Below are 25196 nucleotides of genomic sequence, written 5' to 3'. Positions count from 1 at the left end.
TCACATCTATTGGCTCTTTATGAAGCATATAGTTCTGAAGATTATTAATGCTTAAGCCAAGTCCAACAAATGAGATCAAAAGGGCAGGAAAAGGTGGCAAAATTTGTATGAACATATCTCAATAATGATGGGAACAACTGAAGAGCTATTAATGAGCCCTTTGAACACAAAGCATGCTGATAAAATACAGCATGGAAAAAACCAAAGTAAGACCCACCTGAAAAAAAAGAAAATAAATTACTCGAGCTAGTAATTTAAAGGTCATAAACTAACTGCTTCCAAAACAAAGCACTTTATAATTTACACCTCAAGACACAAAAGCTGTTTACAGAGGATGAGGTAACAAAAACAAGCAAAGAAAATTTGATAAATCCATTAAAATATAAAGTATATTGTAAAACCATTCAGATGTCTATTTGATTTAGTTCTAAGCTACTAAGATTAGAAAGGAGTTAGGAACTAAGAGAGCTTGTAAAAATGGACTCTAGAAAAAAGTGAAAAAAGATTGCAAGAGGCATATGAAGGTTCCTGAAACAAGAAACGTAGGGAATATTTCATAAAAAATGAACACAGGGCGTGAAACAGTAATTAATCTGTTTACTGAAAAGGTAAACCATTCCCATATATAATTTTTGCAAATACTACCAAGAGACAAGACTGAAAAGCAATTCACTCAAACCTGAAAATGCTCATACAACATATAGTTTTCTTAATATTATTGCCATACCCAGTACATGCTTTGATTCACCTAAAGAAAAAACTAGGTATTAGAAGGCAAATCCCTACATTCTCCGCAGAATTCACTCATAAGTTTTAAGAAGCCCAGTGTGGAGTCCTTCTGTAGGTAAGTTGTAAACAACTGGTGCTTCTCACCAACTTCCTAAGGAAAACTTCTATCTTCTTAGAAGACAGCTGTGGGTAGGTGCTCTTCAGGATAATGCACGAACATTTCGGGTTGCTCTGTATCACTGCTTTCTTTCATTAAGCTTTACCAAGTGTAAGTATCACTGCCCAATTTTCAGTTAATGCACATACAGAAAAATACATTTTTCAGTTCCAATATAAGCTGTCAATTCAGAAAACCTCACAGAAATAAGATTTCAAGAGTGGTGGAAAAATAGTGCATGCATAGAACTTCAGAAATTGTACCTGCCTCTTGGATCTGAGCAAGACTGCAGTTCACTGGCAAAGGTGCCAGTGCACTCTCCTGGCAGTGGCATGATTTACCTCAAAGCAGGTCAGACAGAGCAGTATCTGCTTAACCTACTCTAGAGTTATACACAGAGGTAGTTGCACTACTACTGGCTGAAACACAGAATTGGTAAGAAATGTGTTTTAATAGCAAAGAGGTACCAGGAAATAGGTCCATCTTGCAGATTTCATTAAAGCTATGAATGGACTTAATTATCACAGCAAGACACACAGAGCTCATTAGACACTGCCTCATATTAAAACTGTCCTCTGCAGTCGCAGATGATTTCTTTTTAGACCACAAAAATTCCAAGACAAACAAATTCATTATTCACTCTATTTCACCTTGCTAAAATAACACCAGGACTACCACCCAAGGATAAATCCAGTACTCCATCATGACATAATACCTTTTTTATTACAATATCCAAAAAACTGAGTATGCAAGATTTTGAGATCTCATGATCCGTTCTTCAATCTCAGGAATGTGCCATCTAAAGACTGTATATTTAAACCATAAAGGAGTTTAAATGTAAAGAAAAGAGAAAAATGCATTTTCTTCATAAACATTCTGTGCGTCTCTTCCTACCAACCACACCATCCTCTGTAAAACCCGAAGATTTCTTTCCGTAAAGCAAATATATATATAGTGTTGGTAGCCCGCCCCACCCTGTCCCAAGATCAGTTTTTATTAATCTTCTGTATTAGTGTCAACAATCAGCTACAGATACATATTACTTTGAGAATTAAATACATAATCGTTTAATTCAAACAAGCAGAAGGGCAAGAGGAAAAAGCATTATGTGGATGGCACATTTGGTTGTAGATTACCAAAACATTCAGCCTTTACAATTCAATTATTCTTTCTCTAGTAATCAACTTTCAAATAAAATTTCTCTTTGTTGCAATTACAGACCAAAATACACTAGTTTTCTTTTACTACAATCTTACCATAGTAGTTTAAGAAGTACTATTACAAAATGCTTTTAATTAGTGTACTCTTTACGAAGAGTCAGAGAGGCAATGTAACAGCAGAGTACAGTGTAAAGAGTGCTTCTAGGAACTAGGAGATTTTGTATTATCCTACTCGGTAAGCGATATAGCTACAGAACTCACAGCCACAACTGTTATGTCTACTCTCTCTCACTTAAGCAGCTGCAGCTTCAGTGCATTCAAACTGTGCCCAATGTCTCTGAATGGAGAGTTCTGCCTGCATGAGCAGTCTGAACAGATTAACACTGGTTTGAATTGAAAACGCCCCTCCTTGATCTGAGCTAACTATGTAAACGTACACAGGAGAGGGGCGTTTTGAACTCTGCCGGGAAGGTGAGTGCTCGCCATGGCCACCCAAGGGAAACTCTCAACCTGAAGAGAGGTGGTCAGAGGTTAACAAAACTGGAACACAAAGAGAGGCAAACAAAAAAAAAAAAGACAAACAGCAACTGACAGAGCAAACACTTTAGAAAGAGCCTATTCCTTAAGCTTGCTTCAGATATTGCTCTGCTCTATAAAAGTGAATTTAGGACCTAAGGCTTGTAAGTTATAAGAGGCCCAGGTGGCCAAGTCCATCTTCAACGTCACTGAAGTGCTTTCACAAGATATAGCTTTTCCCCGTGTTCACTGGTGAAGATGGGAGCCTTTTTGTAGTGTTCCACCAACTCATCCATCGTATTAAATCGTCGCTGCCCAATACAATAGACATTGTCCACGAGCTGCACCTTGAAATGTTTGTTCTTCCCCGATGCCTTTAGAGATACTGAGAAGTCACTGGGCTGTTGAGAAGAATTTAGAAAGAAAGAAAAAATTACATAGAAGAGAACAAAATGACAGCATAATTTTGCAGTTTCAGGAACAAACTGTGTCATATAGTTGACAATAATTTACATTAGCCACAGCTCAGTACTTTAGCTACTTAAAAAACCCAATAGCCTATTATTCAATAAATAATTACCATTGTTATTAACGTGAGCAGTTAAGTCAGTTAAGTGAAAGCTCCCCAGATGCACAGTCTGAAGTTGCCAATTACATGACTAAACTGCAAGTATTATCTTAGTTACTCAATCTAGAAGCACAAGAATGTCAAGGAGAAGGGAAGAATTTTTATCATGCATGTCTTCTTCACTAGAGGGGCCTGGAGAAAAAAAATGATTGCAATATTGCTTGGGCAGATGAAGAAAATTCCCCATTTCACTTTTTTTTAAAGCCATGACCACTAGAGGGCCATTCCTGCTTTGCATTACAAAAGACAAAAACGCATGCACCTTTTATCTTCATTACCACATGTATGGGGAATAATTTCTCCCATTGAGTACACTTTCTTTGTAAAAAAAGATAAAGCTATAGAAGAAGAAAAACACCGCACAAATCTCACCATCACACCACTCTACCCACAAAACACAGAATTTATGCACTAATTAAGTTACTCAGGACATAACAATTTCTAATGATAAATCTCTTCATCCTGGCAATCAGTTGCTTTAACAAGGAGAGTGCTGTCATCCAAACATCCACAATGAGACCATTCCACTTTCTTCACCACATGCAACCATAGCAGGGTAGAAAGGACACAGTGTCCCTTGCTTCCAGCTGAACTTTGTCTCCAGCCACCTACTGCTGCTGGCTGGCCACAGAGACGGTGTAGAAGCCTGGCAATACGGATTTAATGCGCTGCTATCGATGCCTTGAATACCAATGACCATTCAAGCAGGCAAGTTAGAAAAGGATGTGGCTGGAAAGGGCGGGATGTGCAGAGGTAGGGCAGCACCCTTCTGGGGTCAATTTTCCTCTTCTGGTCCATGGAGACCACACAATACAAAATAAATGCAGGCATAGAAATGGGGTTAAGGAACAGGCAAATCCAGTAGAGGGGGATCAAGACTACCAAAAGATCCTTAAAGCTCCCCCCAATTTCCATAAAGGTATAGAAGAGTCCCCATGCTGATTCATTTACATGAAGAGCAAGAAACCTAATCTCAGGGACAGAAAAACTTACCTATAACCAAGTAGCCCCACAAAGCTTTGGTGATGTGCTGCCCAGGCCTTGGATACCCTGTTGGCTGGATTGATCCTGGATCCAGGACTGCAGATCTCCTTTCCTTTGCAATCTCATCTCATCTCATCTCATCTCCCTTTCACTTTCTCTTTCTTCCCTCTTTCTTTTATTATTGCTCTTACTATTAGAGAGTAGGGGTAAAACATTAATTTCTATGCCAGCTGTGTAGTTTGCTAATAAAACTTAATGAGCTTCTCTTTTGAACCCTTGTGGTTTTTGTCAATCTTGGATGAATCTTTAGTGCTCCCTTCCATGTAAGAGTGGGATATGACAGATGGGAGCATGGGTTTGCCCTGTGAGAGGTGCATGGAAGTTATGCCACCAGCCAAGAAGAAAATGAATAAAAAGAACGCACTGGAGTTTGTCACAAGCACTTAATGGCGTTAAGTAATGCCTGGTGCTATTCTGGAGGTACTGCTGCAGTGTCTCAGCCCACTGAAGGCATGGCTTCAAGCACAAACCGCCAAAGGTACATGCCAGGCTTCTGACACAACCTTACTGTGTCCCTTGGTCTCTCCCCACCATGCCGCTGCTTTGGCTGGGCCAGCACTGCAAACCTGTGCTTGCCCAGGTTAAACAAAATTCACCTGGTTCACAGCACTGCCTTAGGAACAATCCTGAGCACAGCCATGGCACAGCACAAGTGGAGGGGTCAGGAGCCCTCACATGTTACAGCTGACACCAGACTTCAGTCCATGAAACCACACCCTGAGTCCTCTACGCTGCATTTGTGAGGGGTCAAACACACACCAAGCACATACCCAAATAAGCTGGAGGACAGCATTTTTTCAGATATGCTGTATTTATTCCTGCAATAAAACGGGTCTCTGCCCCCACATCCCTCATGTCCTGCCTATCCCAAAATCTCATCTCTTGCATCAGCTCCCCACCAGTTTTAGCACGAATGCTTTCTCTGTCTTCTCTCTGAGTCAATGCACCCTGCCCACAGCAAAGCTCCCGCCATGCCTGTTGATCTGGCTCTGGTCCAACTCTTCAGACTCAAGGCTTGGCTTTGGGCAGCAGCTCTTCTGCTTTTGTACTGCTCAAGGCAGCAGCAACCTCCCCACGCCCTTGGCCTAACCCTTTTCTACCGCAAGCCACTAAATTCCAGATCAACAGGCATCACTTCTTTAGAAATTATTTTATGTTACACCCATAGGATAATTACTTGTTCCATCTATAAACCAGGATCACTGGGCCTTGACCAGGTCAGTGCAGGCTCCATCAGGAAGGCACTGAGCAGCCACTGGCTCAAAATACATGGAACACTCTCTGTGACTGCCAAGAGGAGACTGGAAAGGGTGGAAGAAAGTGATGAAAATAAATGTGCAGAAGAGTGTATCTTTGGGATTTGCAGTGCCCCACCCAAGATACATTTTGTGCCCTGTCATCCATCCTTAACTCCAAGTATGAAAAAACTGCTATTTTAAGCCAGCTATCTCTGATATTAAGCCCCTGCCTCAGTAGCACCATAAAGAAGGCTGCACAGAACTCACACCAAGACTGGCTTATTTTCAGCACCTATCCCACTGGGTTAAAGCTAACCTGGCTGTACAAACACTTTGCTGTGGTTAAAGCCCTGAATGCAGTGTGGACAAACCCTCCAGCAGCCATAGTCTGGGACCTGGTTCCAGTGCATTCTCCACAGTTCCAAGCAGCAGTAATTAAACAGTCACAAAGCAGAGGGCTGCACAAAGTTCTCCAGAAGCTCTGGGACCCTGGCCTCATGGAAGAGAAATTATGGGCATGGGCAGCGTGCTGATTGCTGTGCCCTGAACACAGGCAGGTCTGTAGGGCCTCACCAAGGACAGATTGAGGAAGCAAGTACAGAGTAGCCAGTTAGGTCTCAAAAAACAATAAAAAATGTTGCTAAGTGCTGCTGCTTCCATGGGTGATACCTACACCAAACAAAAACCAGTAACCAAAAGGCTCTCAATTAAAACAGAAGAACTGACAAATGGGAAGTTCATAAACTGAACTAAACATTTTTGTTTGCTTGTTTTAGGAACAGGAAACAATGTTATGGAAATAGTTTAAAAATAAATGAAATATTCACTTTGCTGTCAAAAAAGTTTTAATATTTTCTGACAAAGCACAGTTGTTTTTACCATGTCAAAATTAGGAGTTTTCAAAGCTCCTTGTATCTGATAAGAAACATTTCTAGGCCATAAAGGATGTGCTTAATGGCACGCAGAGAGGTGCTGGACCTCTGACCTACTGTCCTATGACCCAGGCATTGGCTTGACTTCTATCTCTGTGGGCTGATCCACACAATACATTAAATACTCTTTCTGCCAGTTTGAGTATAACCCTAGTGAATGAACATTTCTCATGAACTATTGTCTGTTCTTCGCAGCCTTGGAGCTGGCTAGTTAGACTGATACATAAGTAGAAGACTTTATCATATTTTCTGCAGAATATGTTACAAAGCTTACTCTTTTCATTATCTGATTTAATTTAAAAAAATGTAAAAAGTGGAAAGGCTGATCTAACTCTTTTGAGAGTCATCATCTGGTGCAAGGAGATGGAAAAGCTCAAACAGCTGTTGCAAAAATCCTGAAACCCTTTATTGGTCTCAGAGTAGTAACTTCTATAGGACTCAAGAATGAAAAGCAAAAGCAATTGGACTTGTTTTTATTTTGCTTCCTTCTTGCCCTAACAAACACAAATTCATTAAAAATACTATTTATAAAAAATTGAAATAAACTATTGCTCTTAACACTTTAATTTCAAAGTATGCTGTGTTCAATGCAGTTTGAATTGGTTCCCTGCTGTCCTCCTTGGATTTGCTCCAAGTCTGTTTATTTTATTTACTGTTTAAGCTATTTTGTTCTAACTGCTGGCCAATTTTTCTCTCTTCTCCCTCTTAAATTAATTGCTACATTTGGATGTTTACACACTAACTTTTCCAGGAATAAAAGACTCACATACACCAAATAAAGGCACATCAGAAGTAAGCTTTAACCCCTTAAGTGAATAGAACAGTTGATGATTCTGCAATAGAGTTACAGAGCATAGCTTTGTGGCAGGGAAACTGAGTATTTCTGCACCACCATAAGTGGAAAGACCTAAACCTGAAAAACCTAACCTGAAGTTAAATCAATTCCTAAATCAGAAAATTAAAGATTAGCTTAAATGAATCAACAGTCCAGGTGTAGTAGTACTTTGAATTGTTTTCAATTCCTTTAACACCTGCTTATATCTAGAGATGACCATGAGCTAGCTGGTGCCTACGACATGTGGAAAACAAAAGGTAAGAAGGTATTTCTTTATTTCTTTGGTGAGGAATTGGATGATATTTAAAAAAAAAATAAAATTGAAAACTACCACGAAAACAAGTGATAAAGCAATATAAAGAAAAACAAAGAGAATCTGGAAAAACAGAGTTCCCTCTTCACATTCTCAATTTGAGAATTAAATGATAATTTTATCATTTATAAATAGCAAGGTTGTGAAAAACAGTTCCCTCTGAAAAATCTTTTACTGATCCTGTAACTTATTTCACATTTTCCCTTTCAATCCAATCCCGTTTGCCAATGCCCTTTCTCCAAGAAAGATATTCTCACACGTTCATTCTTCAAACTATTAACTCTCCCAGATAGCTCTTTCCAGCCTGACTCTGGGAGAGTTAATTCCTTTTTCTACCCCTTCTGTTTCATTTGCATATAAGCAAATACCATTCTTCTCCCTATGTAATGGTCATGTTCCAAAATTACACAGGTCACAAATATGAATTGATTTCACTGATCTTCAACTACAGCTCTAATAAGATTTCTGCTCTTCCATTTAAAATAAGCCACTAGGGTATTTCCTGATGCCTGTTTTCAAAGAAAAACTTTCTCCTGATGTCTGCTGTACTTGCAATTACTGCATGTCACAGAACATGAGCAATGTTCACTTTTTAAACAGCTGCCACATTTCATTGCATCTCGCTAACAGCTGAAGGATTAAAACTCCAGAAAAACATGGGACACCGAATGCTACAGAATTAGCACCTCAACAACCATACAAACTATGAACCTCTTCCTCCTCCTTCTATTGTCATTATTGCTAGACAAAGAATGGAGAAGCTAAATATGATCTCAAAAATGGACAAATCTAATCATACCTACAAATCCTCAGTATCATTTTAATACGCCTAAAATCATCTTAAAACTATACTCTGCAACTCTGTTTAGGATGGGTTACTGCAATTTGAATGCTGTAACAGTACCAGCAGAAGGTAGCCATTACTTCCTAATAAATAACTGCTCCTGAAATCATCCAAAAATTTGCATAGCTCACTCACAGTCTGAGAAAAATAACACCTTCTCTGCTTCACGAGAAGACTTCATAGGACTACAAAGCACTGGTGTCTGCCTGATGACCAGTTTCACACCCACCTGCAGAGGACTGCAAGGGGCCCACAAGTTCTGAGAGAAACTCCCTTTGAAGTTTAAAGGTGTCTGCAGAAAAGGGTCTGCTCAGAAGCTGGAGGTGATACACTACTGCTTCCTGTTAACTGCAGTACTAGTTAGCACACTTGTGTGCTGGTGTGAATCTGAACAAAACAACCCTTTCTCACCCAAATTTGGTTCTGTACTCAGTGAAATTTGAGATATTCAAAGCATGACAATCACCCACCCAACCAAGACCACTAGTATCAGCCAAGACCTGTTTGTCTTGGGTTAGGTACTACACAAAGAGAGTAAAAATCTGACTGCTGAAGAGCCTGCAATCTAAAAAGTGGCTCTACAGAGACTGCATAGGTTAAATATACTTTTTTTTTTTTATTGTCTCATTACTTGAGACAAACTGCAGGTTTCATCAACCTAGCAGCCTGCAACAGAAAGAACAACTAGTTAGCAGTATTTTTAACTCGGCATGTGCCCAGTTCTTTTAGATCTCCAAAACTAAGGTGACATTACCTAGGTATAACACAGTTGGCAAAAATGTTATCAGTAGGGAACTGTGCCTGTTACATAAACTATGGGCTTAAATGGTTCAAACAAGTTTATGGTTCTAATAATAGTATTTCGTAATTAATTAAGATAATCAGCCTCCTAGCTACCTTATAGAGTTCATCTCAGGTTATTCTCCTCTATGGTAGCACCCTCTACACCTAAGTGTTACTGAAGATAATGCATAGTAACATAGTATTTTTGGCTAAAGGAATCTAGCTGTGAGATAAACATCTCCTAAAAGTTAAACCTAGAGAAATATTGTAAAATCTTGCAACTACTAACACTTGAAATGCAAAAACATGACAGTATCATTAAGTGAATACAGAATAATACAAACCATCTATCCAAGGAAAGCTTTTCATAGCTCAGTAACAAGAGCAAAATTGAAATCTAAGGAAAACTTTTATGCAGACCAATTTTTGTAACTATGGTGACGGAAGGCTACAGAAATCTCTAAAACGGGTCAAAAATCAGTCACAGGATTAGGAGCATGACTCAGTTTTATCTATGCACCTTTCTAGAAAGCAATAACCCCTGTATCCCTAGCATTAAAGGTAAGTTAACAACACAGTGTAGTGAGAAATGCTGGTCTGGTGGTCAGATGAGCAAATCAGAGAGCTGACAACTTGGCTCTGCTCAGCCTGTTCTCTCTAATCAAGACCATCTGCTCAGATTGTGAAGACACTCCTGGTGACTTTTAGCCACAGCATGAACAACCTCTGTAGTCACATGTGTGAAATACAGCAGCCGTCAGAAATTCATGAGTCATTGCTAAACTCTTTCTTTATTCCATACGTAATAAGTTTGAAATATATTTTTATGAACCTTTTCTCAATTCTAGCAAGTATGCCCATTCACTTATTATATCACTTGTGGCACTCCAGGGAAAAAACTAGCAATCCCCAGTGTTTTATAATTCACATACATAAACACACTATATGATGGAATGATATATAAAGATTAGGGTAGATGAAAGTTTGAGATGCAGTAAATTATTTCTTTAAACCTAATAAAAACTAAAACTCACATGCAGTACTAATACACAGAGGCATTTACGTGCATAACTAGTTTTCTCATTGCTAAAAAAGTCTCACATATAGGGTTTGCAAGACCAGATAAAGAGTACAAAAAGAAGGGAAAAAGCCAAGTTCCTCAATTCAGTGCTTTTTTTTTTCCTGCAGGTGTGCAAAAAAATTTCTCTGATATGAACTGAATAAATTTTCTGTTATCCCACTAAGTATTAGATGCTAGAACTAGTTTGAAGACCACATTCTGAATGAATCTTTTTGTACTCCAAAGCAATGATTTCTCCAGCAACAATGCAGGCAAAAAGTTATGATGTTATCATAATCATTCAGTGGCTTTCTACATTTTACAAGACTGTGTGCCCCACAACAGTCTTGTCTTTTGTTGACTAAACAAACTTGATTCCTCTCAGCCTCTGTAAATAGGCCATGATTTCCAAATTCCTACTTTTCTTCCTGTCCTCGTCTAGTTTATTTTTTTTTTAATCTCTAAATTTCTTCCTGCTCTCCTGTGGTTTATTTGCATTTGCCTTTGTTTAGTGATTACAATTAAGCAGAAATAGGAATTCAATGACACAGAGCTTCAAAGAAAGGGTAGCTCGATAGCTATCATGTTTTTTCCATCAAGGAGGGGTGCCTGAAATTTAATCAGACAATATTGTCTTCAGATAAAAATATCTGGGACAGTTACAAAGTTGTACTTTGTCAATTTTCTCAATGTTATGTATGATGTAAGATTAAAATCTGTCACCTTTTCAAAACCACAGTCAAAGGATAATTAAATTTTAGTGCTTTAACTGTGAATTCTCTAGCCTCAGCATACATAAAAGCCCTTTCAGCTGAATTTTAAATCTGAACTTTTAGAATTACATGAACCATAACCAGCATTACTCAGATCCCTCTAATGTCATCAAGGCTCAATTTACAAGGCATATGAGTTGCTGACTTGACCCTCTCTGTTGTATATAACAACCAAATACAATAATAACTGCACCTTACTACAAATTATCTAAGTAGATCAAAAATACATTTAAAATGGAATTTTAACTAATAAAGAAACAAAGCAATTATTAAATTAGAAGCAGAACAAAACTGAGCAATGCAAAGATTCTATTTGAAAATAGCTTTAAGATCAAATCAACGACCAAATTTTCAATCACCTAGAATTATTTTATCTTGCTTGTAGTGCTTTAAATTTGAAGATTGCATGAGAAACACATGAAAAGCCAAATGGGGGCCTGAAGTATTTACCTGATTGTCCTCAAATTTAAAAACCTCCTAGAAAATACAGACCACAGCTGCTAAATTTCACTGTAAATGTCACTGCATTTCACTGAGAGACCAATTCTCACAAACAGGGCAGGCATTGGTTGGTAATGCTGAAACCCTGTTCACTTTTCTAAGGGTGAAAAGACAGGGAATCTGTGAAGTGCCGTGCTTGCTAACCCATGCACGGGGGAGTTACAAACCTGCGGGCTGAGCACCACTTACCGAAGATTCACTGTCTCTAACAAGGAAATCTCCTTCCACTCCCCTTTCGTTCAGGGCACATTCTGCTTGGTGCCGGGTAACGTTCCCATAATACCACTCTCTTCCAGCAAATCGTCCAGTAGAAGATGGTCCCGTGTAGCTTATCTGAGGTGGATGGGAAGTGTTCATGGAAGGACCATCACTAATGATAACTACATAGTTTTTGGGGACAAGACCAATTTGACCTCTGGAATTTTTACATTTCCACCATTCTGGGTCATTTTCTGGTTTTTCAATGACTTCCATCGTTTCCCCTTTTTCAAAATTGAGCTCTTCATCTGTGACCGAGCTGAATGGGTACAGTGTCTGAACGATGTGGAGTACTTTGGTGCCCTGGCCGTTACTCATGGAAGCGCCTTTCCTTAGGCTGAGAAAGCTGGGTGAATCTGCAGTTGCCTCCTCAACCTCCTCTACCACATAGTTCGAAGGGAACCAGCCGATCTGTCCATTGTAGCTACCTCTCCACCAGCCGTCGCTGCACTTCTCCATGACAATCACTCGGGACCCTTTAACCAGGGACAGCTCATCCTCCCTCTCCGCAACATAGGCAAATTTCACGTAGGCGGGAATGTTAAGATCGTAAATCCGGTCGGCGCTGCTGCCGTTGGAAGGGTATTCTGCGTCTGTGCTGGGAGTGGGGGAGGCGTCTCTCGCACTCGTCTTTCTCTTGGTTTTTCCCAGGCCTGTTAAAGACAGAAATGTAAAGTGGTCACTTGGAATGCTTGTCGCCAGACTGCAAAAGCTGGATGTGGTGACACGCTGTACTCTCACTTCAACAACACTGCTAAATGGAGATCTCTTCTGTAACACTACATAGTCAGGAAATAGCAACACCTTTAGGAGATTCTCGTTAACATCCAGCTGATGCACCATTAGGTAAAGCACAATTTGTGTTATAATAACTTCTCAGAAGTAGAAGAGTTTAAAAACACTTAAACACAGTGATTTCTTCACTGGGAGAACAGCTAAATCACTGAAATGTTTCTGAACTTGCTATTATGTATCTTTAAATTCCAGTCAAATCATCATGCCTTTTAGTTTTGGAGATGACTTCAATTTGGCTTAAACAAAAAGTGAAAGAAAACCTACAAAAATTAAGGAGCAGAGAAATAAAAGCTAAAGTTTCTCTGCAGACTGTATTGCTCTCTTTGTTCCAGAAGTACCTAGGCAGGCACTGTTGCAATTCCTTCCAACTGCAATCACCCTTCCAAAACCCAGACCTCTTCACCTACATTTCATCATGTAACAGCAGAAACCTGATGGTAAGGAAGACCATTTGCATTTGTTTTCCTATAATCTGTAAATTCTGGTGTCATGTCATGGCTTTATTTATAGTGTTAAATACAATGTACAGAAGAAACAATAACATTGATCACTTTTTTTTTTAATTAGAGAAACCATACTAATGTCTGTTTCAATACAGAAAAACTGCAGAACACACTTGGTGCACTTTTCCAACTTTTGCAGCAACCCCTGCTTAAGTTTATATATAAACAAAATAATAAATAAAGGGAATAAGGAGCCATCTCTTGTGAAATTCACTTATAAAATTTCTGCAACCAAAATATTATATCGCAGTATAGCACAACCAAGCAACACCCAAAATGTCATGCAAGGGACAGAAGGCAAAACCATCACAGAAATAGGAGCATTTGTACTTTTCTCCACACACATAGAGTCTGGGTGGCAGGTGAGAGATTTAGTTGAGATACAAGAGCACACATGCTGATTATAGAATACTTAATGGCAGGAGAATAAATAAAGGTACTTTGTTTTTGTTTCTTCAAATAATCTGAGATAAGGAGATGCATGCTATTTCGTTTTTAATTATTCAGTCCTATTCAATCCAGCCACTCCGCTGCCAAAAAGTGTGCTTTAATATATTTAGATATATATGTACTTGCATATAAAATGGGCATCTTCAGCAAAGCTGTTTGTTCACCACAAAACTTCATGCTTACTTCATAGTTATCTGTACAGCACAGACTAACAGTGCGCACATAACTATGCTAGGATTTCCATCTAAAAGGGTTAAAAATATATTAATTAATATGTGGTCTTATGATCTCAGAAGATGGCAGAAAATTCTGATGATCCTAAAGTGTTTCCTGACCTTCCCCAGCAGGGCCTTGCTTCCTGCTGGAGCCTGCTACATCCTATTGTCATTCTAACTACATCACTTTAGCCAAGAGCCAGTGGCTGCACTTTCAGGCAAAATGAGGGAGGCAGCTTATTGTGCTAGGGGAGACAATCACAGGAAAAGAGTGTACAAGCGAGTACTAATCAGAAGCTGGTCAGGCTCTGATCTCTGCCAAGACTGGAAATTTTCATCAGTTTAGAGATCATTTTTAACCAAAAAGACAAGGATGTTACAGAGCTAATGAGCATTAAATTACAGTGATATAAACAAACACAATTTAAAGGTCATTCTCTTAAGAAAAGGGGGAAATTACTTTTATAAATTCATGGAAAACAAGCAACTGTATTTCAATAGATTCACTCTACATAAAGCCCTCCACTGAGATGAAACTTTCCAGATGAAAAACTTAGGCTTTTATTTGCTCACTAATGAAGATACACAGTCCACTTATTGGAATTACAGCAAAAGAACTAATGAAAAAAAACAGTGGATGGTGAAGTACCTGGCCTAGCTAGTTGAAACTCAGAGCACAGAGATAACTGTGAGAAATGAGGATGTAGTGTGACGAGAAAATGCCATAAACTTAAGTATCTAGAGAAAAAATTGTTGACAAACAGGTAAAACCCCAAAATTTCTCAAAAACTCTCTGAAATCTGATAAAGGTATCTAAACATTTAGGAAAAAGTTATCATTCAAGCACCTTCCTTTATTTGGAGTTGCATAAATTCCCTCCTTTTTCACAGACCTTGCAATGGTGCATCTGATATTTAAAATGTTACTTCCTATTGTGCCCATTAAACATAGATCATTACAAATTTGGGAAAATAATAATAAAAAATAAACATAGTAAAGTTTCTAATTTTTATCAATAAAGACAACTGGAGTTCTTCAGTTTAAGCTTAACATTTCTTGTGAACAAACTTTTTAAGGGTGATGGCATGGTAATGATTAATATTTTGCAATAGCAGCAATGGGCACCAAAGGCTTTCCAGTTGGTTTGACCAAAGGAACAAACTATGCAGGAACCTATCTGCAATCAGGCACAGCAAAGGGCATGCACATTATCTAAGAATAATTTTTAATGTCAGGTTGCAACATTCATAACTGTGTCCATGACTGAAGAGGAAACAAGATGTTCCATGAGCAGAATGAAGGAAATCTGTTCCTGTTTTTCTTTTTGTACCTCCAGCTAAGCTGTTCCTCCTCTTCCTCCCCCATCTCCTGCAGAATTCAAAATAAGTCCCCCTACTGTATGACTGCTTTCACATCCCCAGGTCCTTCTCATATCTCCAGGTCCCCTCTGCTATCTCCAAAATACCTTCAAATCTCTCCTGGTGCTGCCCTCCTCCCTACCTTTGTTGGGCTGGCCAGCCAAGCACAGTGCCTGGTGCCCTGCTGCCTCTCAGCCCTGGACTGAGCAAAGAGCTGGGGTTGCTCTGGTTTCTCCTCCAGTGAGGGACATCAGCAATGACTTGGAGAAAACTAGTTAGTTTATCTCTGCCAGTTTGTCAAGTTTGCCTAAAATTGGCTGAGTTATCAAGGATGGACAGATGGATGGACTATGACAGCTGACAGTGACAGCGTGACTAGTGTAAGCTTCATTTCCTTAGGAAAGTCTAAAAATACAGTTTAGTGGGATGGCTCATCACAGCTAAGCAAGCATAAAGTTAGGTCAATTATAACTTTGTATATGCATCTATAACAAAAAACACAACTCCATTAAAAAAAGACAATCTGCATGAGTAATCTCTGGAAGAGTAAACACTACTATTCTATTAACAGAAATGTTCACTTACTACTGTTCATAAAGGGATCCCTATTCTTATGTCTGAATGGAAAGAAACACATACAAAGGATTTAATGGAAAACAAAACATTCCAGCACTTTGGGAGTCACATGTAGAAAAGTTGAATATACTTGCAATTGCAGTCATAGTTCTGGTATGTTTTACTGTCTTTGTTCTAATGAAAACCTATCTACTGATCTACCTACCTTTCTACTCCAACTGTGCTTTTCCTATTCTGACTCACTGGTTAAAGTTCATCTGTAACCTCTGGAAGTCATACTCCTTTGTAACACTAATAGTTGTCGTAAGGAGTAATCTAAAGCAAGAAGTTAGCTTTCAAGTGAGAGGAAAAAAGTGGAAGGAAAAGAAGCATTGCAAAGTAGCAGAGAGCTTGTTTTGCTACTGCAATTTGTAGGAAGTATTACTATTCACAATCTACAATAACCCACAGTAAATCACTTCATTTTCACTCATATAAGTACATTGCCAAGTGATGTGAGCTGGCATAATTCTTAGGATATATTACTGAGACAAAAAAAAAAAAGAATCAACTGGTTAGCAATGTTTCTGAAGAAGGGACCCACGGCAAAGCCTTCTTCTCTCTGCATTGAAAGAAAACTCTTGCCCCAGGATTAGTCCTAGGGGAACTCAGAAAAGTGCCTGTCACATTACTACACGCTGTCTTCCTTTCCTAGCTCAGCTGTGGCTCTAAAGAATAGCTTGTTTTTTGAGCAGCAGGCTGAAGACCAGTTTCCTATGAATTTGCTTCCTGTCACTTAAGTTTCCATTGTGCAAGCACCCCTTCATTACCAGCTTCCCCTTGAGACAGTCTTTCCACTTTATCTATAAGGTCCTCAAGCTTGCACCTCCAATTCCCTCTCCCCACAGCATTTCCAGCCTTCCCACCTCATCCTCCTTAGACTTCCCTAGGAAATGTCTTGAGCTCCCTCCAGCCCCAAAGCTCAGTGGTGGAATTGCCCTGTGGTGGATCCCTGGCCCGATGCTGGGACAGTGCCATTTCCCCCACCCCTGTGTCTCCTGCCATGCTGGCCACACTCCTGGGCCAAAGCTTGGCTGCCTGTCAGCACGGATGCCCCAGCTGCCCAAGTGCTCCGAAAACAAAAGGATCTCTCTCTCTTCTGCCTTCAGTGATGGCACTGAAACAAGGCTGCAGAGCTACAACCTCTAGGAAAACTGGTTCATAGGATAAACAAGTTTAATTCTATTGAAAACATGATCTTAAAACATACCTTATCAAACAGATACATAACATTTGCATAGAAAGGGATTCTTCCCACTAGTATAGGTTTGTATTAATTTGTTAATTATGGTTTAATATCTCATACTACCTTTACTAGGAAAAACCTATTTACAAAAGCCTATTTACACCTAATTTTACAAATATTTATTTGACCAGTCTTTCCATGTTCTTGCAAGCTAGTATCCTTGTTTGAAACTGATGAGTGACAGTTTCAGACAGAAAATTCAAAAATACATTTTGTATTTAAAACACATTTGATCATCCCCAGAGATGAAAGAACATCTCCACAGGCTTATCTATACTCACGGTTATTAACTTCTGCTTAAGAATAACACGAACCAAACATTAAAAGTATCTGCAGTCAAAATTCTCTAGCGTCCCCTTTCCCAGACCGCTCACTAAATTGGTAAAATCTTGTATATAGCTTAACTTTAGACTAAATACAGTTGCATTTCTTTTTTGAAGGAATTTTAAGTTGATTTGATACCTGACTTTTTCTAGACTTGATTTGCTATTACTGTCTCTTGATTTGATATTACTGTCTTTTCTATTTTTCCCTCTTCTGTATACAAAAACCATTATTCAGTACCAAATGACAATTTCTGAGAAATTGATCTGTGAAACTGTCTCTGATTTTAACACATAATTTTAATATACAAATGATGAGCAAAGATACTTCTTGCAGCTCACCTGCATATTGAATCAAAATCACAGGACAAAAAACCAAAAAACCTCTTTCAGAAAAACATTGCAACACAAGAAAACTATTGCTTTGAGAAATTGCGAGATACCAAATTTCCAAAACAGAATTCCTCAATTCAGAATTCAGTGAAAAAACCCAAATGCTACTAAATACAATAGATAAAACTCCTTAAGAATCCTCCAATAGCTTCTTATTCAAATATTAAGAAAAATTAAGGAAGGACACTCTCCTCCAAAAGTGACCTTCAAACTACAGAATACACTGCAAAACCAGCGAAAGTGTCTCAATACAACTGAGTTTTGAAAACTACTTCCTCTTTAAGGGACTAGGATTCTATTGAAATGGTGCTCTTCAGATATCCCATATCAGTGTTGGAGAAGCCAGTTTTAAGTCTAAATATGCAACTGGAAATATAAAATGGGTGCTGCTGAGTAAAGCTGTTAGTTCTCCCCATGGCAATTAGAGAGACAACTATTTGTGCATTTTCATCTATTGCTGTATTTACATATCTTAATAGATTTTTTTTTTATAATGACAAGTCAGAAATAATTTTTCTACAATGTATTCTACCCTTTATGTTTGAATTTAGTTTTTGATCAGTTATTATATATTACTACAAAGCCATAAGCTGGCAAAAAAATAACTTGAGCAAGAAAAGAGTCAAAGAGATAGCTTGAATTAATAGTGCATCAAATACCAACAGGTACTCTCTTTCACAGTCTATTTACAAACACAACAAGCTTTTTTTCTCAATTAAAAAATGAAAATATGCTGTATCACCTAAGCAAAACACAGAAACTGATAATAGAGCTGAAAAGGACACATGTACACCCACAACTCTCACATGGGCTGTCAAAGTATGGGCTTTAAACTTCATCTGAATATTTGAAAATTTATTTATGGGGAAAAAAAATAAATAAAATATCTTTCATGGGAGACATGAATTAACCAGCAGCTCAATTTTTAAAAATATTACTGACCATTACCCTCTTAATTAAAAACAAACAAAACCCCCAACAAAAACAACAAAAAAAAAAAATCAAACACAACAAAACTCCCCCAAAACAACAAAGCAACTACTTGTAAAATTTTTCATACTAATTTTAATGCATTTTAATTTAGGCACCCTCCCTGTAGAGCTATATACTTTTAACAGCACCACTTGCTTTATGGTTATAAAACATCCCCAAAGAACTCCATAAAATCATAGAAGCCACACAAAGAACATGAGCACAGTACAATTTAATGGAAATATTTTCATTTTGACCATTTTTATAGCAATGGGTTTTGCTATAGACCCATGGTCACCCCATTACAATTCAAACTGAAACAAAGCACTCCAGAGGGGTGGAATTTAACCTTATTATATTTTAAAACAACAACTTCTATTAAAGAGCTGAAAGATTCAAGATAAACAAGTTTGAGGATGATAAATTTCAGGAAGTCAAACAAATGAACTAGGAGAACTCCCAGTATAAATACCCAGAGGGGGGGAAAAAAAAAAAAAAAAATTTAACATAATCTGCTAATTTCAGAGTTCTATAAAAAGAAATAGATTTCAGTTGAAATTGAGATATGTTTTCGTTCCCTTAAACATTAAATCAAATTTTACAGAACAGCTCCCCTTATTTTAAAAATCTTCGAAGGCAAGACAACCAGGAATTTTCATTCAATTTACTAATACATTGTTTTCTGTTAGATGCAACAGAAACAAGCAAATTATTCAAAATTAATTTTTAATTTAGAAGTAATATTTCTTCAAAATTTTAGCCATTTTTAAGATACCTAAAATTATTTTTCCTGTATATTCTAACAAAATTGAAATTCCATCTGACTTCAAACAGATGCAGTTAAAAACAATGATCCTTTCTTGTCTAACAAATAAGTTATTCATCTCTGAATATTACAGCAATGAATTATATTGCATATTAATGCATACATTTAATAAGAGTGCAAAGTGTACAGTGTCTGTTTTGAAATAAACTAAAAAATGCATTAAGAAGCAATTAACTTTTCAGGAAAATTCTTCAGGAAAAAAACCACCACAATGCAATGTAAATTAAGTAATCCATCCACTCAGTACAGGGCTAAACACAGCTTCTTGTCAACTGGAATATTCAAATCAGACATTCATGTAGTTTTGTTATTATTATTTTTATAATTTCAAATTAACTTGCCTTTGCTTCTTTATTACTAAAGAATTCAGCAGACCAAAGTTTCTTCTGTTACACAGAAAAAAACCCCCAAACATTTCTGCACATTTTCAGACTGCAATCTCCCACTCCTCCCCCTCCACCTACATGTCCAGTTTCCAAGAAAATGTTCAAAGGCTAAGATCCATATGGGATAGTTAGTGTTTTAGAAGCAACATATCCATCAACAGCACTCTTTAAAGGACACTGCTAAAAATTTCATAAACCTTCAACTGCACTTGTAATACTGAAATAAAGCTTTACAGCTCAATTAATGACTTTTTGTATCTTCTCTAAGAAGCTCAATATAAAAAAAAAAAAAAGCCATACTTGAACAAATCAGAAAAAGGAAACTCTTCTCTAAATGTCAAAGTGAAACTCTGACATTTCAACAGCCAGGCTTCTTTATCAGTGCTTTTCAAATACACAAAAAGTTTTCCATGCATCAAACACTATTCGGTCAGGAAGCTTCTGCAAAGAAATCAACTCAACAACTTCATTGAGAACAACAATTGCATGAATTCCTGTAATTTACACTGTGCTACACATGCCTATTTGTCATTAGGAAAGGTATAGTCAAATTCCAGTATCAGGGACTGAGTTTTCTGTACCCAATTTTAGAGCAAAAGGCTAAAATTACAAAGATTCAATATAGGGACATACGCAAACACAGACAAATGCACAGTCTGCAGGCTTCCAAAAACTGTCTCACGTATATTCTTACCCCAGTGGCAAAGTGAAGTGGAAGACTCATTAGGCAAATTTAAATGGTCTTGGGATTTTAAATCCTTTATATAACAGGAAAACAGTTGTCTTGGTCTCAAATAGAAGGTATATAAAATGAATGGGGTTTCTCAAGACCTACCATTCCCATTTCCCTCTACATATTTAAATTGAAGCTTGCTTGCTTCAAATATGCAGTCTCTGCTTTCAAACACAAATAAAAGTATTTCTACCTAATTTGTAATCTTATAAATTATGCTAACTTGACTTTGAAAGATATCCTGATAAGAAAATATATCCAGAAACACCTTAAATCTAAGGCAGTCCTATAAATCTAAGAACATATCTATAAAGTGTGGGGAGAAGGCACAGTAGCCATGTAGGACTTCCCATGGCTTTCTGTTCCCTTAATGTAGAGAAGAAAAGCTACACTGTTTTGCCTCTCCTTCACAAACACTAACAGCAGATATTGACAAAAGAAATCACTAATATGCATGAGATGCTCTGAAGTGTCTACCTCAATGCACCCTCCTGTCCTTCAGGAAGTATATCATAGCTTATGTTCTCTCTCCTCTTCCAGCACTTGGTGGAAAGATGATTTATATTTAGCTATTTCACATTTATATGAAGTAAAAGAGGTGCACAGGACAGTTCAGGATACAAATTTGACTTCCCAATTCTAACCCACTCTATCAAAAAGCAATTGGGGGAAAAAATACAGCAAGTACAAAGCAGGTTATCCTGCATGCAAGATATCAACTCTCCAATTTAAAGATTTATCTTCCAAATAACCAAGCTGGAATTATTATATTTTAGACACATGTAACTATAGAGCTAACTTAAGTCATTTCACTTCTTGTATGCTCAAATTTAATCTCCATTCTGTACCTGATGCAAAGATGTAATAGATGTTACAGATAGGGAATGAAATTTGGATCACCAGGCCCAACCTGAACAGAGAAACTACAAAGCAGCAATTATAGAGCCCCTCAACTCAAATATATGTTTTAGAAGACAATGATTCAAATACTGACTAAAGGGCAGTATCTCAGCATCAAAAAGCTGGAGACAGTCCCTCCTGAAAGTACAACAGTCATCTATCTTTTGAGCTTACAGTGTTTTACTCCAGTTGACCCATACCAACACCAAGGAAGATGTAAAGCCTTACTAATTCTGCCATAAGGCCCGAATGCTCATGTTATACTATACTAACGTTTTCCAACATTAAATAAGTCTTAAAAGCAAATACAAGATGTTTATTACATTTTCTCTTTAGAAACCTCAAAAATCTTCAGAAGCCTCTCATTGATACTGCAGTTTTCTTGCAAACTCCTTTTAGGAAGGGGAAAGCAAACTAACTTCCTCTCTGAATTTCAATGCACATAGCTTTGTTAATCAAGGGCTCTCAGGTTATTTGCAATCACATACACAAAATCAGACCTCTCTGTCTCTCAAGGGGATGTAACAGGATGAAATGGCTCACTTAAGAAAACAGCCCACCTCCTCTGAGGTTTAGTCCTCACAGCCAAAACACAAAACTCCAGGACTCACACACAAACCAGAACAATTTCTTCTGTACATTAGTAACTATAGAGTAATAATTAAGTAATACATTTATCTCCTGTTCTGGAGAACAATTTCCAGAATGAACAATTAAAAAATATCTTACAGGTTGGTTAGGAAACTGGTAGAGCCCATATACAAGAAGAATGACCCTTCCACCACACCAGAATACATTTTTCCTTTCTGTTTTCTTTCATTTTTCCATGTCCTTTAATTTACAAAATCCCAAAGACTGCAAACAGGCATTATGGCACTGACTGCATACAATTTAGACAGTCTACAGCCGAATTCCTAAATCAATTTCTAGTGCAAAATACAGCTACAAATAGTCATCTATTAGAAAGAGGAGAATTAAATGTCCACCTGTTCAAGCTGACTATCCATTAAGAGAGGTATCTGTCCAAATGAATTTGCTGAGAGCACAAAAATCAGTAAACAATCACATTCACCACTGAAGCAACTCTCAAAAAAGACATCTGTGCTGGAACCTTTCCCCTTAAAACAACAGAAGTGGGCATTCTCTCCAGCACTGCAGCTTTGTGCTTTATGTCTACATACACTCCGTACATGTCAATTCTTGTTTTATGGACAGACTTCACAAAACACTTTTGAGACTCAGAAATGGAAGGAAACCTTTCCTTTACATATGCTAAGACAAACCCCAGTTTTCTTTTGGCATGAATGCTAATTTACAGATTCTGTTTGCATGATATGAGAATGTGTCACTGAACCTATTGTTCAGGTCTTCGAAAAACCTGAGGAACAGAAAGGAATGGAATCCAAGTGGAAACATGTAGAGAAAAATAAACAAATTAATACTTAAAAATCCCTGAAATATTAAACCTCAAGACATCCCAAGACCACAAAAAAAAAAAAAAGAAAAAAAAAAAAAGATCCATTCAGTAATACTGAAATAATTAAATAATTACTTAAGGTTGCATATTGAAGGAAATAGCCACATCTGAAGCAGAAGAATTCCTCAATGATTCTAAGGTGGGAGAAAGAACAGCCACTGTCACCTATGTATTGAAAAATCTCTTGTTCTTTGAGTCACTGTAATTCCTTGGAAAATGGTGTTCCCTCAGAGTACATACAGAGGCTATTGACTCCCTTCGCTCGGTCTTTAGAAGAGTGACCCAGCTCCACACACCAAACAAGGCACACAGTACCTCTAATACCTCAGCTGCTGTTATTTGCTTCTTCTCTCTGCTACCACCTTCATGTGCTAGGAAGCCAAAGGGGATGACAGTGTCCAGAGCACACAAATACATGTACCCCCAAAAACATGTGCTTATGGAAAAAGTCCAAGCCAGGCAGATAGGTGCAATGCAGTGACCCTCACTGCAGCCCCAGTTCTGCTGCCTCAGCCAACCTCAGTTCTCCCAGGAACCTGAGGGAAAGGAAGACAGAAGGGAACACTAGGCAGTGAATGCAGTACAAGACAGTACTTGGGAAAAAAACCACACTCTATTTTCACTGGTGCAGAAGAAGAGACATAATTAGCAGAATGCTTTAAGTATTACAGTCTATGTAAAAATGAAACATCAAAAGAGTTGAGGGTTAGTTCAGACACAAACTTTTAATGCTAAGAAGAGAAAAGACTGCCTCCACAGCTGAAACAGGGCATAGGAAGATCTACCAGCAATGGAGTGACTCTCTTTAATAGTGAGCTGTGAAACTACCTTGGGAGCTAATTTTTGGGCCTACTCTAAGGCCAGACATTACAGGCTGAAACATAAATGGCTCAGAAAGGGGCAAAACCAAGGGTCCTCCAAGGTGACAATTGAGGGAAATAATACCAAAGACATCAGTACACACAGCCACAGTTGAGTTAAGGTGATCCTTTTATCTTTTCACATATAATTATGAATAAAATAAAGGCTTATTCTTTGATCTGTAAATGTCAGTGTACCTCCAAGCACACAGACATTATGCATGGGAAAGGGAGAAAAAAAGTATACCTATTAGATAAAACTTCTAATACAACAAGCAAATTTATTTACTCAATATAAACTAAAAATAGGAGGATTTCTTTATGCCTTCAGCCATGCAACATTTTACTGCAACTGTCACAGCAGAAAAATCTGCTGAAAGGTAGCACACATCATGGTTTCACACATCACTATATATTTATTTTGAATTCTTGAAGCAGCACACGCTTTAAATTATCTACCCCAATAAATAATCTATCCGAATAAAGTTAAAACTTCAGCAGAACACAATATAGACAATTGTAAACTGAAAAAATCAAACTTCTGAACCATTACAAGCTAGCACTGCAACAAGCTTCAGGTTCTGCATTCACTTTTGGCTTTTCACTTTGGAGCAGATAAAGGGCCTGTTGCATACACCCAGCAGAGAAACCCTTATCAAGCAATAAAAGACACACTATTCTGTACCATGAGTTCTCCACAATATTCACCAAAATGCTTTGCTTTCAGCTCTTTAAAAGGCATGAAGTTTGTGTTTAATTTTCATTGGGGATTTTTGCTGTGGTTTTGTTTGTTTGTTTTGCATTAGTCTGCTCTGCAACTTCAGTTTTTTTCCTTCTCAAGCAGATGTTTCTTTAGAAATTGCATCACAGTATCTTTTAGAAAGTCTGATTTATTTCCACCAAATTCCTTTAATGTTACTTTCAGTGGACAGAGTTGATATGCATATTAAAATTATTTAAAGGTTGATGGGTGTACAATAGGTCCAAACCCATCAATTCGTGAGTTTGTTTTGCATTCTAAATAAATATTTAAACATTTTATAGTAGCACTAATTCAAAATTAATGTATTTTTTGCAATTATATACCTAATTGGTAGCCAGAAGGCAGACCCTACCCTGCCATCAGTCATTTTCCATATGTAAAACTACTGCTATTGGGTGTGTCTCCATATCTTCAAAGATCAATAAAGTGAAACTTACTACTTCAACCAAGTCTAGGTTTTAATGATGATTGTGAGGCAGATATATTTTTCAAAAGCAGCAAAGTATTTAATTTACATATTATACAAATCATCTGCTACCACTCCAGTGACATTAGCACTGCCAGCATCTAACTCCACATGCTCTAGATGGGAATCTAGACGAAATCTCTT

At 37.7% G+C, this 25196-nt stretch overlaps 1 protein-coding gene across 2 annotated transcripts in view; it reads right to left on the bottom strand.

Annotated features, from left to right (window-relative positions):
• Positions 1–1590: 1590 nt before the first annotated feature.
• Positions 1591–25196, bottom strand: part of NCK2 (NCK adaptor protein 2) — an 83017-nt gene continuing 59411 nt past the window's right edge. For both annotated transcript variants that reach the window (XM_021538106.4, XM_085583158.1), the window contains 2 exons: positions 11703–12424; positions 1591–2963 (listed from right to left, as the gene is read on the bottom strand). In XM_021538106.4, the coding sequence (XP_021393781.1) occupies positions 2769–2963; positions 11703–12424 (917 nt within the window). In that variant the 3' untranslated portion in view covers positions 1591–2768. The remainder of the gene's footprint in view (positions 2964–11702; positions 12425–25196) is intronic.

This window comes from Lonchura striata, chromosome 1 (assembly GCF_050655825.1).
Source record: "Lonchura striata isolate lonStrDom1 chromosome 1, ASM5065582v1, whole genome shotgun sequence".
NCBI classification, from domain to species: domain Eukaryota; kingdom Metazoa; phylum Chordata; class Aves; order Passeriformes; family Estrildidae; genus Lonchura; species Lonchura striata.
The sequence above is the reverse complement of the archived record's forward strand: the minus strand, read 5'-3'. Positions and strand labels throughout refer to the sequence as shown.